Genomic DNA, 14607 nt, shown 5'->3' with positions numbered 1-14607 from the left:
CAAATAATCTTCATACTAAAATAATGTCCAAGAAAGGTGCTTAGTTCATATAATTGAGAGGTATTTCAGTCCCCTTCTCAGACAGAGAATCTATAGTAAATTGATTGATCTTTTAATTGATCTTTCCCTAGGCCCCTGAAATGTATGTTTTTTACATCCAGGTTTTGGAAAAATATGTGTGTGGGTGAATGGCCGTCTGCCCCTAGTTCATGTTAGAGGTTGATTTTGATACTCTTTGCATGCAAAAGATTTCTCTGCCACTGAGTTCTGGTTTTTTCTTGTTTCATTTAGTAAATAATTTTCACAGCTGAGACTTGCAATAAAGCATTGTGTCAGCTTTCAAATGTTAAATGTATTTGAATTGTTAAATATAAATTATAATTTGAATTGTTAATTATAAATCCCACTAGTTATGCTCAAGCCCTTATGCACTTTCAGTGCACTCTTTGGATTCTACCTTTGGCTTATTGATGGTAACGTTTGCATATTTGTACTGTTCAGCTATGAAACAAGCATCCTTAGGTATGTTTAAGATTTCAGTGTAAATACTATCAAACACTTTCTCTGTCACTGAAAATGTAAAATTAAAATGCTTTTCCTCTAAACTTTTTGAATTTTGATTTCCTAAGTGGTTTTTCATTTTAATTTACTGTATCTTTTCTGAAAGGTTAAGGAAATGGAAGGGATTCTGAAGAGACGACACCCTAATTCTTTGCCAGCTTTGATATACGCTGCTGCTACAGCAGCTTCTGAGGGAGGCGGTGATGGTTCATCAAAAGTTAATACAGTGGATTTTCTTGAAAGAAGAGTTAAAAAGTTAGAAACTGAACTTGAGGGTAAAGACGATGAAGCTAAAAAAAGTCTCCGTGCTATGGAACAGCAGTTTCAAAAGATAAAGGTGACATACTTTACTAAACTTTTAAATACTTATTTTAAAATCTACTAAGCAGCTGAGAAGGATGAAGTTGTCAAGATGCCAACTGGAGCGCAAGTGAAAAACCTCTTGGTATGGATCAGATCAATGCAGATTGCAATCTACTCTGCACTAGTGGAAATAATAAAGAATGCATTACTTGCCTCAGTTTCATCTCTACAAAACAGACTGATTATTGCTTTTCTGTACTATTCAGTAATTCTTTTACAAAGACAGGGGAAGATGAACCAGTAGAAACCTCCTTTGATTCAAGAGACCTTGGTAATTATAGACCAGACTCAAACGTTCTATTCTGAGAAAGGTGATTGAGAACTCTGGGCACTAATTATCTGAGCCCATTTCAATTGATATTTCAGGCAAGATATGGTACTAAAACCATTTGATCACTTTGGTGACCACGATCTGTGCTGGAAACTGGCTTAGAGGGCTGTGGTCCTGGTTGTTTTCCTGGATATATCAACAGCTTTTGATACTCTGATGGCCTACTGGAGGGCCTTATAAACCTGGCTCTTCTCCCAGGCTTTGGACTAGAATGGTTGGAGCCCCTTGCTGCGTGCATGATATATTGTTACTGATGGGATTCACCATGTTGTTTGTTGTTATATATTTTATTCTTTTAATTGCACTTTGTTTTGTTTTTAATGCTGTGAGCCCCCCAGAGTCAATTGGAGTTGGACAGCATTTAAGTCAAATAATAATAATAATAAAAAGTTTATTACATAGACCAATACAACTAAAAATGCACATAACATGTCTACTTAAATATCTTAGATATAATGATATCAAGTAAAATCTATATCATAAGTATAATTTGGCCACCTAAATGTTATTTATACATGAAGTCAAACGGCCTATCCTATAGTGTTATTTATTACACTACATGATTATTACTCCTTAAATTAAAATATCCTACCATTATTAATCGTTAGCTAAAATAAGGTGATGATAAAATGATAATATCTAAAATTGAAATGTGTTGGTGATATTTCTGTCTGTTTTTTCATGATCACCTACTTAGTCCACCCGTACCAAATCGATTCCACTCAGCAAGGCCCCCTGACTCTCAAAGTAGTATTTTCAGGTCTCTTTGGGAACTGTTAATGCAAACTAAAATACTAGTTGGCTATAATCCATTACTGCAAAACCTTTCAGCAGCTTCCTATCCGATGTTGACAGATCTTTATTGCTGCCGCGCAGAACCTGGCTACCTGCGCTGTAACGTAAGGCCGGTCATCCATGAGAAGCATTTGAAGATAATCTGATTCTTGATGGCCAGGCTGCTTGCTGATCAGGGGTGTGAGCAATTTACTCTGTGGGACTTGGTAAAAGATACAGCGGAGGAGAACATGGCCCATGTCTTCTACTTCCTTGGCATCACAAGGGCAAAGTCTTGCAGCTAATGGAATTTTTTTGTATTTGCCATCCAGCACCGCTGAAGGAAGAACATGGCAACGGGCTAGAGAGAATGCTTTCCGCTGACTGGGGAGCTCAAGCTGCGCTAGATATCTGGCAGCAGTGACTGTATACTTGCTACATGGCGGGGACAAAAAGGATGGAACCTTCCCTAAAACTGCTTGACGTTCAGTATCCTCTGTCCTTTGCTTTATGGCCATTCTTGCCTGCTCATAATCCATTGCTAGAATCCCAGACGAAGAATAGCCTAACTTAGAGAGGTTGAGCTCGATATCCTTTTTCCACAAGGATTGAAATTTATCTTGAAGGATAAGTGGAGCTAGGCCCTGCGGGTAGTGCTTTATTTTTAGCCAAAAATTCAGCGAAGCTAGGCGCACTTTCGACTCGACCTTTATCGTGCCTGTTTCCAAGCGTAATTGTGCATTGGAGACACATCTGGGCATTTGCAGGACCACCCTGATGAATTTAGCTTGGACTCTTTCCAAGTATGCCAAGTCAAATAATAAATAAATAAATGATAGTATCCTTCTGAATTGTCTGGCAGGATTGTGCCTTGTTTTCCAATGGTACCAGTCCTTCTTATCAGGCCATGTCCAGAAGGTAATGCTGGGAAACTATTACCTAGGTTATTGCTTTCCAGAGTCTCTACAAAATTTCCTCTTGTTTGTCATGCTGTTCAACATTATCAGATTTTCCTTAATCTCCCTGGTGCAATTTCACAAAATCCTATATAGGTGTTTCACTTTACATATATTTAATGCCCAAGCATGCACGTAAATGAGCCTACTTCATCACTGAAGCACCATCCCAAGTAGAATTTAATTTTCATAGAAAAGAAGCTGTAATTGTGCAAGTGTTCGTACTTGGATTATTTATGCTGCTCAGCAAGCTGCATTTTTAAAGTATTTTCACTATTGGTGTATTGGTATCAATGACTTTTTTTAAACCTTCCTTTTCTGAAATGAGAGTTGTCAGGTGAACGAGAAAAATAATGTGGCCTACCAAATACATACTTCACTGAAATTCTGTTCATGCTGTTGGCACTCCTAAGGAAGAATGGTCTGATGGCTTGCATCTAGGAAAGCTGATAGAACGTTATCTTGGCAGATAATACACTTCTCAGCTTGATATGCAAAGTGACATAGTTGGATATTTCAGCCTAGATCCGCCCTGTGATTGCTTAGGGTAAGCTCCCTGGGAGAGCATTATGGAGTCATTAACTAACGTGCCCCCACTCTCCTTTGAGATCCAGCCCAGAGAGTGATAGGAACCATGGCTGTTTTTCTGGCAAGGATGATTCAGGAGCACATTTGGAACAGTTGAGGCCCTGCTGTTCTTCTCAAAGTCCCCAGAAGATATATACCAGCTGAAGGACTGTAGTCATTCCCTTCTATTGAAGGTAATAGAGGGGGAGAAAATCAAGTGTCCTCATCCCTGTTTCCTGCCTTGCCAAGTGTACTGTGCAAACTTAGGAATGATGTAGGCCTGCTGCAGTTATTCCACCATTGCTGGTAGGAGTACTCAAAACCCTTCAGTCCATTTTCAGATGAAAAGAGAAAATGAAAAGATGAAAAGAAATCTGTGTAGTAAAATGAAAGTTCTTTAATTTATTGGTATACTTAAGGTTATTAAATATTGTTTATTTTTAAACATTTCTACCACCTTACATCACTTTTATATATAATATTAAAATACTGTAAGATATTTAGGATGCAAATAAAAAGTGACGCTTTACTTCCTGCAATCTGTCTTTACAGCTTCAATATGAGAAAAGAATTGGGGAGCTTGAACAACTGTTGGCATATAAGCTGCTGAATGAGCCTCAGAAGCTTCAAGACAAATCATCCAGCCTTGATCAGGAACTGTGCAGAGTCAATGAAGCCCACCAAGAGACTATTCAGAATCTTCAGGCTGAAATCAATTCCCTTCGACGCCACATAGCTCAGCTAGAATCTCAGATGAATCCACGAGAGGATGATACAGATCTGCAATCACTAGAATATCAGGTGGAGCAGGCTCATGCAAAAGCTCGGTTGGTCCGGCTCAATCAGGAAATGATTGCCAAAAACCGGGAGATACAAGACCTCACCAAAACTGTTGAAAGGCTTCAAAAAGAGAGGAGGATTATGCTCTCCAATACAAATTCAACAAGAAGAGTGGATAAAAAAGGAACATCTTCAGGAATGCTGGAAAAAGGTTATGTGAGTCCTGAGAAAAAGGACCCCAGGAATCAAGGTTTTTTTCCTGATAATCTCAAAGATAAAATATACCAGCCTGATGCCTTTGCTGATGCTCACATTTCAGAAGTCCAACAAGAAAATGCCCACCTGAAAGAAGAATTAGAAAAGTTGAGACTCGAACTAAGCCAGGAAAGGATAACATCTCAAGTAGCTCTGGCAAATTCTGAAGATCTTACGAGACGGTAATCTTTTGATTGTCTACAGTTCTTAACATGCTATCGCCAAGTGTCACTCCTTCCTGTAGAGTAGTGATGATTACTGATCTGAAGCTTCCTACCTTCTCATGTGTGCATTCCTGAAAGCTGGCAGTCTCTGTAAGAAGCAGCTCCCCTCACACAGCTGGCAGGGCCAGACTAGACCAAAGTTTTAAGTAAAGCTTCCATTGGCATCAGTTAAATTTTTCCCATTAATTTTCATGCAATGCTGTGAGTTACAAATATAGTCTAAATTACAGTCCTATAGTATTGTTTACATTCTAGCCTTAAATAAATTTATGGAGTTTAACATGTACAACTTGCAGCCAATTGGACCACTAGGACAAACTTACACAGATTTTTTTTTTAAAAGATGCTTGAAAAAAAATTAAACAAGCATTTTGTTGTCAGCCAGTGTTACACAGAACTCTTTTAAAGGATTCTGTTTAGTTGGAATAGAAATCATATATTGTTTTTCCATACTATGCATAATTTTGCCTAAGATGTTTGTTTAGTGTACAAACTATTTCATTTTGTCAATGCATATTGCAAAATAATGCTTATTTATTTAAATTGCAATTCACAGAAATGGCACAATTCATTTCTTTCTTGGCGCTGACTTGGTCCTTTCTCCACTGATGTTGATGATGACGCTTATGCTTGTTTTATTATTTTAAAATAAGTTTGTCTTCAGGGCTAAAGATTTAAATATTGTCAACTTCAGTTTGGTCCTAAAATGGACATCTTTTTCTCCTTCCCATTTCTTACCCCTCATTTATAAGAGTGGTGTAAAGAACAATGGGGAGAAAAACTATGGTTGAGTTTATAGCTGCAGGACCATTTGAAAAATATAGTAGATACAAGCCAATAACATTCATGTTGCCTGGGAAGAGTTGGGTATATGCAGCTTACTACCACCGCAGTGTGTTTCTTTTTCACTGTGCTTATAGGGCAAAAGAAGAGTTACAAGAACATATTGCTGCTCTTAAAGTATCACACCAGAAGGAGCTGGAGAAGATTCTTTGTCAGCAAGCAATGGAATATTCTACTTCCAAAGCAGCAGAACTGAACAGCAAGATTTCAGCTCAAGAGGTAAAGTTGGAGAGAGAGAGAGAGAAAGACCCCTACACATAGACACAAAAACAGGCACACACAAGCATCAACATTATCATAAAGGCCACATATTTGCCATTGCAGCAAGTACTTTTTACCATCCCATGAGCTGGCATGGAAACCACTGTATTATATAGTACTCTGAATTTAATGGGTCTTTGACGGGAGAACTAGGAGAAAGGTTCAAATGAGTAAGCTGATAAAAGAAAAAGTAGAAGTATGTCATCTTACAGTCATACTAAGATCCTGACAGCCTTTCTCCTCTTATCCAGAACATTGTTCACAATGTATCTTCTATTCTTCTCTAAGATGATGGCCATAAATACAGAGAGGGTTTTTAACTTAGTGATAGGGCACATGTTTTCCAAATGTCCTTCCCCAATTTCCCAATATCTCTAGTTTATAAAACTCAGAGAAAAGGACGGGAGAAAATGCCTGCCTGAGCTCATGGAACTGCTATGAGTATAAACCATTCAGGATTGATCTGGCTTTCCTTGAGGACACACTTCTGATACCTCCTGTATGGCCCAGATTTTCCTGATACACCAATTATTTTATTCTCTATAAAGCCATCTTTGCAATTTGCAAAGCAGCAGTCTCCCCACAAAGTCTCTTATCAAAGCCAAAGAATGTGAACTGCCCAAAGGTCTTTTCTGTGGACTCCATCCACTTGAAATAGCCTCCTTCCCCCAAATAAATCAGCTTGTTGTGCATAAGAACTTCCTCATTCATTGTTCATATACACAAAAATACACCTTTATGTTACAAATAGTAATTTAGAAGGAGAAGTTCTGGGGATACATGATGATAAATTGTAAGTAACTGTTCTCCATTCTCACTACAGGTAGTCCTCGAGTTACAGCCATTTGTTCAGCAACTGTTCAAAGTTATGGCAGCACTGAATGAATGGTACTTACACCTGGTCCCTGAAGTTATGGCCATTGCAGCACCCCTGTGGTCACATGATCAAAATTTGGGCGCTTGGCAGCCCACCTACACTTACCACCACAACAACTCCACCACCTGCCTATCTGTCCCCCATCTCTGCCCTTTTGGGTGTCCCGCACAGCAGCACTCCTCAGCAGCAGTGGCGTTGGGGCTGAAGTAGAGGCCCAGGGCCTTCAGCAGTCTCAGCCAGCCACCACTGTCCCTAGGCCTCTATTCAGCCCTAGTGCTGTTGCTAATGAGTGTGGTCTCAAGCACCACACCACGGCCAGCCACCACAGCGCAAAGCCCCAGGCTCCCTAGCTGCCCTGCGCTCTGCTGACTCTGCCGCGCTGTGCTCCAATAGCAGGAAAAGCCTCAGCTGTGCATGCTTACCAGGAAGAGGATTTAAACTGCTCAGGGACCGCCTTCTGTTGCTGGAAACAATTTTGGCATCTGGTTTTGCGCTTCGTGAATTCACGCTCTTGACTCCTGCCTTGTTTTGACTTCGGTCTGTTCCTGACCAAGTCTCTGGGTCATTCCTTGGTACTTTTCAAGCTATTGTGTGGTATTTGACTATGGACTGTCTGACTCGGATTATGCCTTCTCCTTAAGCCTCTAGTAAGCTGGCATGCACAGGCATGCTCTTTCTCCTCCTTCCCCAACTTCTCTTCTGTTGCCTCCCCATGCTCATCTGCTGCCATCTCTCCAGACAAGCTTTCCTGACATTATTACAAGTCTTGCCCCCAAGCGCTTGCTTCATGCCTAACTTTGCCTGCCAATTTGTATGGGCGTTCTCTCTCTTCGTTGAAGCCAGGACACAAAATGGTGGGATTCAGTTAACAGCGGCAACAGGGAGTGCTGGGATTGGTGTTAGTAAGTGATGCAATCACATGACGTATTTTATGACTGCATTGCTTAGTGATGGAAATTCCAGTCCCAATGACTGTCATAACTTGTGGACTACCTGTATTGGAATTCCATCCAAAGCAAAAGCAGTGTTTTTTGAAAGAATACATGTCTTACTTACCTGGGATTTACTGTTGTAATAAGAATATGTTGGAAGTGGGAAATTTAGGTTCTGGTCCTCCCCTTAGGTTGCAAAGAATCTTTCCTCTTCATAACCTTCAGGGCTGAATGCCTGGGAAGAGTGCTTGATGCTACCATTTTCCCTGGCAGGAAGCTTTCCTATACCCCTCAACCCTGTGATCTGCTTTTACCCTAGCCCGGGTTCAAAGGTGGGAAACTATAGGAGAAAACTCCTAGGTGAGAGAACTGTTCAACACCTTTTGTGTTCTGGACCTCAACTTACTACAGCTTTAAAGACCAAGGAATGACATGATGTCATGAGCAGGTGTCAATATCATTTTAAAAACATTAAAAAGTGCATGAAGGACATAACTGCTTCCAGCCTAAATTATATCAATAACATTCTCTGGTTGCTGTGGGGTTAGAATAATAAGGAACTCCACAGAAAAATCCAGTACAAAAAATAGAAAGTTATTGAAATATGCAGTTGAGGCTTCTGGGTGAGGTTCTGTGGAAGACTAAGTGTCTCCAGAATGGCAGCCAGCAGTGATTTCTGGCCACCAAAGTCTTTCTGGATAAAGGAGAGACCAAGAGATCGCCCACCTGCACCCTGGAGTGCTGCTTCCCATGAACCGGCTGCAGGATGGAAGTCTTGTAGTTTTCTCATGAGTAGAGTGGCAGGGAGTCAAGGGAGAAAGAGCTTGCTCACACATGCAAGCGCAGCCTTTTAAAGGACAGACCTTCACTTTCTTAATCACTTTTGGATACAGTCAATTTATAGTTGAAAAGAGATATTTGAAAACAGCGGGACAAAGAAAACAGCCTCTGGGTGAGTTAGACTTCTTTCCGAATTATAGAAAGAACAAAGAGGAAATGATATGTTTAAAAGACTTTAAAACAACAGCAATGAGCTTAATCAAGATTTTGACTAAGAAAGTCATAAACAGATAAAGGGGACAGTATAAATCTGAAAGATAAATATTTTGGCAAAAGTGCTTTTGGCATTATTTGGAATTAATTAAATAAACAGACTAGACTTTCCAGGGAACGTTGATTGTTTGACAACAAACAGAAAAGATTATTGATGAAAGTTACAAAATAAGGAGAAAAAAATTGGATGGATTGTGTCATCTAAACTACAGAAAGACAGATTGGACTAAAGCCTTAAGGGTATACAGAAAATGAAAGAGGAAAAAAAAGAGAAGCCTGATTTTTATCTTCATTTTTGTTATTGATTTACTTTTACTTTTGGATTATAAATTAAAAAATGGTGACCACTAGAAAAGCTGCAGTGGGCATGGTGAGGGAAAGAGAGGTTCATTAGAGCAACCAACAGAAAAAGGAATTATTTTTCAGAAATATAAAAAATGTTTGAAGAAATGGGAAAGCAGGTATCTGAATCTCTCAAATCTCTCAAAACGTGGCTGGTTGCTTTTGAAGGAAGGGACAATGGAAGAAAGGTTCATATAGATGATAGAGGAGATGAAAGAAGTTACAAAAAAATTGAAGAATCTGTAGGGCATTTTATGGGAGAAGTTAAATTAATGACAAAGTGGAAATCCTGGAGAAGACACTAGAGAAAAGATTGTACAATCTCTAACAATTTTTTTGGAATGGGATGCAGATGACATAGAGGCAGAAATTGACAAAGTCTATAGAATCAACATGTGATTGGCAAAACTAAGAAATAGACCAAGGGATCTTCTTGTGCACTTTGTCAGAAAGAAAACCAGAGATCAAATTTTGCAGCAGCATTTCACTACTAGACTGAAGATTAATAATGCAAATGTGATTGTACTTAAAGAAATTCTGATTAGAATACTGCGCAAACAAAAAGAGTACTTCTTTTTGACTGACAAGCTTGTTATTTTATCATGCCTGGTGGACTTTGTAAATATAATCATACAAAGAATTTTAAAGATCAACATTCAACTGAAACCAGAATTTTTCTTGCTGGGATTAATGGACAGTCAATTAGAAAAGAGCTGTGGAAGATTATTTTTATATATGATTACTGCTGCAAGACTATTATATGCACTGAAATGGAAAGACTCTGAAATGCCCACAGTGGAGAAATGGTTGGTGAAGATGACAAAACTTGCAGAGATGGCAAAATTAACTTGTTTGAGTAGAGAAAGATCAATAACTACATTTATCAGTGACTGGAAACCCCTTATGGATTCTTTGCTGAAAAAACAGAAAAATGAACTTATGATTTATGGGTTTGAGGATTAGAAAGGGTAGTTTATGGAAAGAAGGAAATTACAATGTAACCTTAGAGAGAGAGGATCAATATAAATGCATTTGTAACTGCTGTCAAAAAGATCAGAAGCCACTTCTTTATAATCCTTTATTTCTTTTTCTTTTCTATTTCTTTTTTCCTGTTTTCTTTCTTGTTCACTATTCTTATTTTCTTTGCTTCTTTTCTAATATTTGTATTGTTTTTATCTTGTTTAAGATTTTTTCAATAAAATTTATATTAAAAAAGGAATATGCAATTGAAACAATTTTTTGTATGTTATATGCTTTTTAATTAGAACAGCTAAGGCAATACAATTCTCTTTTGTTCAGTGCTAATCAATGCAAATTCTGCTTACTAAAGTGGAAGAGCCACACATCTACATATCTTTATGATAAGATTTAAGAAATATGTCATGTAGGAAACTTAAAATAATCTATTGAGAATATTTATGTCTTCCTGTAGATCCTTATTAATTACCTTCAGCAGCAAGTTCATGAGCTGCAAAAGGAGGAGGGAGCCCTTGCAGTTTCACAAAGGAGGGAGGCCATTCTTCAGAAGGAGGTAAATTGAAATCTAAAGTGTTTTAAAATTATTACAGCACTTTGATTCTAAAAACACTTTGTGAATTGGTGCATTTTATACAGCAGGTCATAATTGTATTTTATCATGATTATGATGCCTACACTCTGACCTTTACCCACCTGTTCTTACCTTGTATGCCAGCTTCAGCATTTGTGCCAGAATAACTTTAAACCAGAATCTCCCATTTCATGTGAAAGAAGGTCACCAAACTGTTATGTTGAAATAACTCAGACTGGAGTGCAGGTTGCTTATTAGTCATCTTCAGTGAATGCCAGTAACATCAGATGAAAGATAGATAGGTGATAGCTAGATAATAACTTTTCATTTTGAAAATAACTAGATTTGAAAGATAATTTCTTGAAAAGAAGAGGATACAATTTCTGTGATATTGCTCTTGTTAAGAATTTCTTATTTAAAAAAAATACTTTTAAAACATTTCATGACGAGCAGTAATCAAGACTCATAGTACATTGGTAGCTTACAGTATAATTCCTAGGAAAGTACCACTTTAGTCACATGTAGGAAATACATGATTGATTCTTCTTTTTAAAAACAAAAAACAAAAACCTGAACGCAGCACAGAAAGCTGTATTGGGAATGAAGGGTTTTTTTTCTGTATGCATTGTTTACAGAGATGAGAGAGAAGTTCTCAAACATTCAGCCTGCCCCATGTTGTCTGGAATGATCCTTAGGAATTATGTATCTTAGCCCATGTTAATCCCAGGAATGTTGTACCATCAGATTTAAGCTGCAATCCCATACATATTTAACTGACAGCAAGCCCTATTGAAAGCAGTGAGACTTACTTCTGAATATGCATCTATAGAATTACAGTACTTATATGTGAATGTGCAGATACATCTTAGAACTGTAGAAAATGTTTAATAATTATAATTATAATATATACTTTTAAGTTCTTTAAAGACAGTGCAAACACTGTAAGATTCATATATAAATAGAAATAATATGCATTATGAATTTTTGTTGAGAAACTAAATTCTTGCCAAAAATACAGGTAGTCCTTATTGAACTATCACTTGTTCAATGACCGTTTGAAGTCATGACAGCACTGAACAAGAGGGAATTATGACAGGTCCTCATAGTTGTGGCCATCATAGCATCCCCACAGTCATGTGATCACGATTCAGGCACTTGGCAACAAGGTCTCAATTACAATGTCACAGCATCCCGCGGTTACATGATCGCCATTTGCAACTTCACTGCCAGTTTCCAACAAGCAAAGTCAATGGGGAAGCTGGCAGGAGGTTGCAAATGGCAATCACATGACCGCAGGACACTTTGACCACATGGGGTTCGCCTAACAATGGCAACTGGAATTGTCACAACTGCCATTGTAAGTGCGCGGTCATGTGACATCTTGCTTTACAACCACGTCACTTAGCGATGGAGTTGCTGGTCTCAATTACCATCATTAAGTGAGAATTACCTGTATATATCTTGGGTAAGTATAGTAACACCCAATGATGCATAGAACACACAAAAAACTATAAATGTTGCACCTTTTACTGTGTGAGAAATAGAATCATGCTTTTATATGTTTGATGCATGTTTGCAGAAGTTAAATATTCAAATTAATACTGCTTAATCAAATGCTGGATCATTTCATAAATTGCTGTTTCAGATGGCAAAGTTGTTGGAAGAACTCAAAGAAGCTAGAGAGCGTCAGAGTCCTGAGATGAAACACTTTTCATGTCTGGAACGAAAAATAAAACAATTGGAAACCAGTTATGAACAGAGAGAGCAAGAACTTCAGCAGGTAAGTAAATAAAGAAGTCTTAAAACGTAAATATTTTGAATTTTTATAGGCTTTTCAGAATCACAGTAAATATTTTCTGTCTTTAAGATTCTAACCTGTTGTGAAAGCATGCAGATATCATTAATTTTTACATTGAAAAATCATAATAAAAATTACGAGTTTAAGGTTATATCCAATTAACTCCTCTTAGTGGTAGAATTCCTTCCATCAATGCACTTCCATTCTTCATCTCCTAGATAACCTCCCAGATAACCTCTTTGGAGAGTTTGGGGAACCTCCAAGGCAGCCTTGGGCGAAAAATCAAGGGAAATTCCTGTTATATTGAAGTTTATTGTTATCACATTAGAGTACTCCCATGGAACATAAAGAAAGACTGGTCTCGTTACATTTTTCTTCAATGTCTGCATAGTCTACTTCCACATGGTAAAAAGCGATCAGATCAAATTGCAAGTCCCTTCTGACTCTGTGATTTAATATCAGTGTTAAAATATTCAGTTATGGATTGCCTGCAGCAATGGATTCTGAAACAGAAAGAGCAAATGACCGAATTGTTGCCAAGCTCCTGCAATTCAGCATCTTCCTTTCCAGTAGGGTAGGCTGAAGCTTCCAAAAGGTTTTTTCTTAATTCTATCCTACCTCCTTCTCAGTCACTAGAGTGAGGGTCTGGACAGGAAAGGATTAACACCTTTCCAGGTGAGAAGTCAGAAACCAGGAAAGAAAGCCTCCCCCCCACCCCCTTTGCACCCCGCCAGTGCTGGCTCTGCCTTCTAGAGAACAACAGTCTTCTGTCGGTTCCAGCTCCTGGAGCTGTCTTTAAAAAAAAAGATAAGTGAATTGTGGAAACTGTCACAAATTTGTCAATATACTTTTTTCCCCCTCCAATTGTAGTAAGTTCTCTTCACAAGTTAGAATTAAGGGCTTTTAATCAATTCAGAGATTGTATTTCATAGAATTTTTACAGGAAGAAGCCTACATCAGAATTGCTTCTCAAGGCCATTTCACATGTTGCAGTTCACCATTCTTCTAGAATCAGGGGCCATCCCACATTTCTCACTTTTAAAAGATATTGGTGGATAATACCCTTCAGTACCCACAAACTGAACTTATTACAAGCCACAGGAAGTTTCCTGTAGAGAGGCATAGGTATATCATAATCTAAGAGGTTACCTTAAGTCCTGTGGACTAGTACTGCAAGTGTATCTGAGGCATCTCCCTCAGTGCAGGAATTTTTTAAAATAAACTTTTAATGTTATTTCTGTAAATGCTCTGATAATAAAATAGACTTGGAAATATTGGTGAGCATGTGTTTTGAAATAAAAAAATTCTCATGCTGTGCAGGTAATACAACAAACGCGATATAATGCAGAAGTTGAACAGATTCAGGAAACTGAGAAATGGAAGAAACTTGCTCTGTTGAAGAACCAAGAACTGGAGAAATTTCGCATTGAACTAGATTCAATGTTAGATGTTCTACGGCAGTTGCAGAAACAAGGTGTTGTTATATCAACAGGTAGCTCAAATATGCCAGAAAACTATTGGAAGATTTGAACATCTGAGTCAATCAGAGACTGAAAGCTCAAATAAAAATAGAAATAACCTGAAATTCTGTAAAGGTCACTGGTTAGTGTTTTTGACTATGTCCAGATTTCTGCTGTATAAATGGAATTAAATCTAGAATATGAACCTGATTTTTTATCTTTTAAAAATTCATATTTTAAAATAAAGACATTTTACTAGACAATTTAGTACATGTGTATAGAAGATTTTTGCAAACATTGCCAATTTTTTAACCTTACAAGTTCGGTGGGAAGCTTGGATGATACAGGCAGGTTTGTTCAGCAGTTGGAGATGATGAGGCACTGGTAACCATGGGGACAGAACATAATAGTTGTTTTCACAAGTCTTGCTTTTTTATTTTAATCAGCAAAAAGGATAGTTATTTCCAACTATTGCAGTAAAATCCATGAGGCATAATTTTTATGTGCGAAAATACTTAGTAAAACAAAACTACTCAGTTTTGTAACCTCTTATTGGATTCTTGTCCCATGAAGTGGTGCTAAATGTCCGATATCAAAGCTGGTTGTAGCCTAACCTGATCCCCAATTAGAGCATAAGCCACTTAATGATGGCATCCTGACTGGATGTGGGGGAAGAATAGA

The 14607-nt window shown here is 38.0% G+C and overlaps 1 protein-coding gene across 2 annotated transcripts in view; it reads left to right on the top strand.

Annotated features, from left to right (window-relative positions):
• Positions 1-14193, top strand: part of CEP162 (centrosomal protein 162) — a 51075-nt gene extending 36882 nt beyond the window's left edge. For both annotated transcript variants that reach the window (XM_007423877.4, XM_088138156.1), the window contains 6 exons: positions 668-898; positions 4105-4769; positions 5732-5873; positions 10552-10650; positions 12314-12448; positions 13787-14193. In XM_007423877.4, the coding sequence (XP_007423939.2) occupies positions 668-898; positions 4105-4769; positions 5732-5873; positions 10552-10650; positions 12314-12448; positions 13787-13996 (1482 nt within the window). In that variant the 3' untranslated portion in view covers positions 13997-14193. The remainder of the gene's footprint in view (positions 1-667; positions 899-4104; positions 4770-5731; positions 5874-10551; positions 10651-12313; positions 12449-13786) is intronic.
• Positions 14194-14607: the final 414 nt, after the last annotated feature.

This window comes from Python bivittatus, unplaced genomic scaffold (genome assembly GCF_059951505.1).
Source record: "Python bivittatus isolate LINGU-HERP-01145 unplaced genomic scaffold, Pbiv_v1 ctg000020_np1212, whole genome shotgun sequence".
Lineage (NCBI taxonomy): Eukaryota > Metazoa > Chordata > Lepidosauria > Squamata > Pythonidae > Python > Python bivittatus.
The sequence above is the reverse complement of the archived record's forward strand: the minus strand, read 5'-3'. Positions and strand labels throughout refer to the sequence as shown.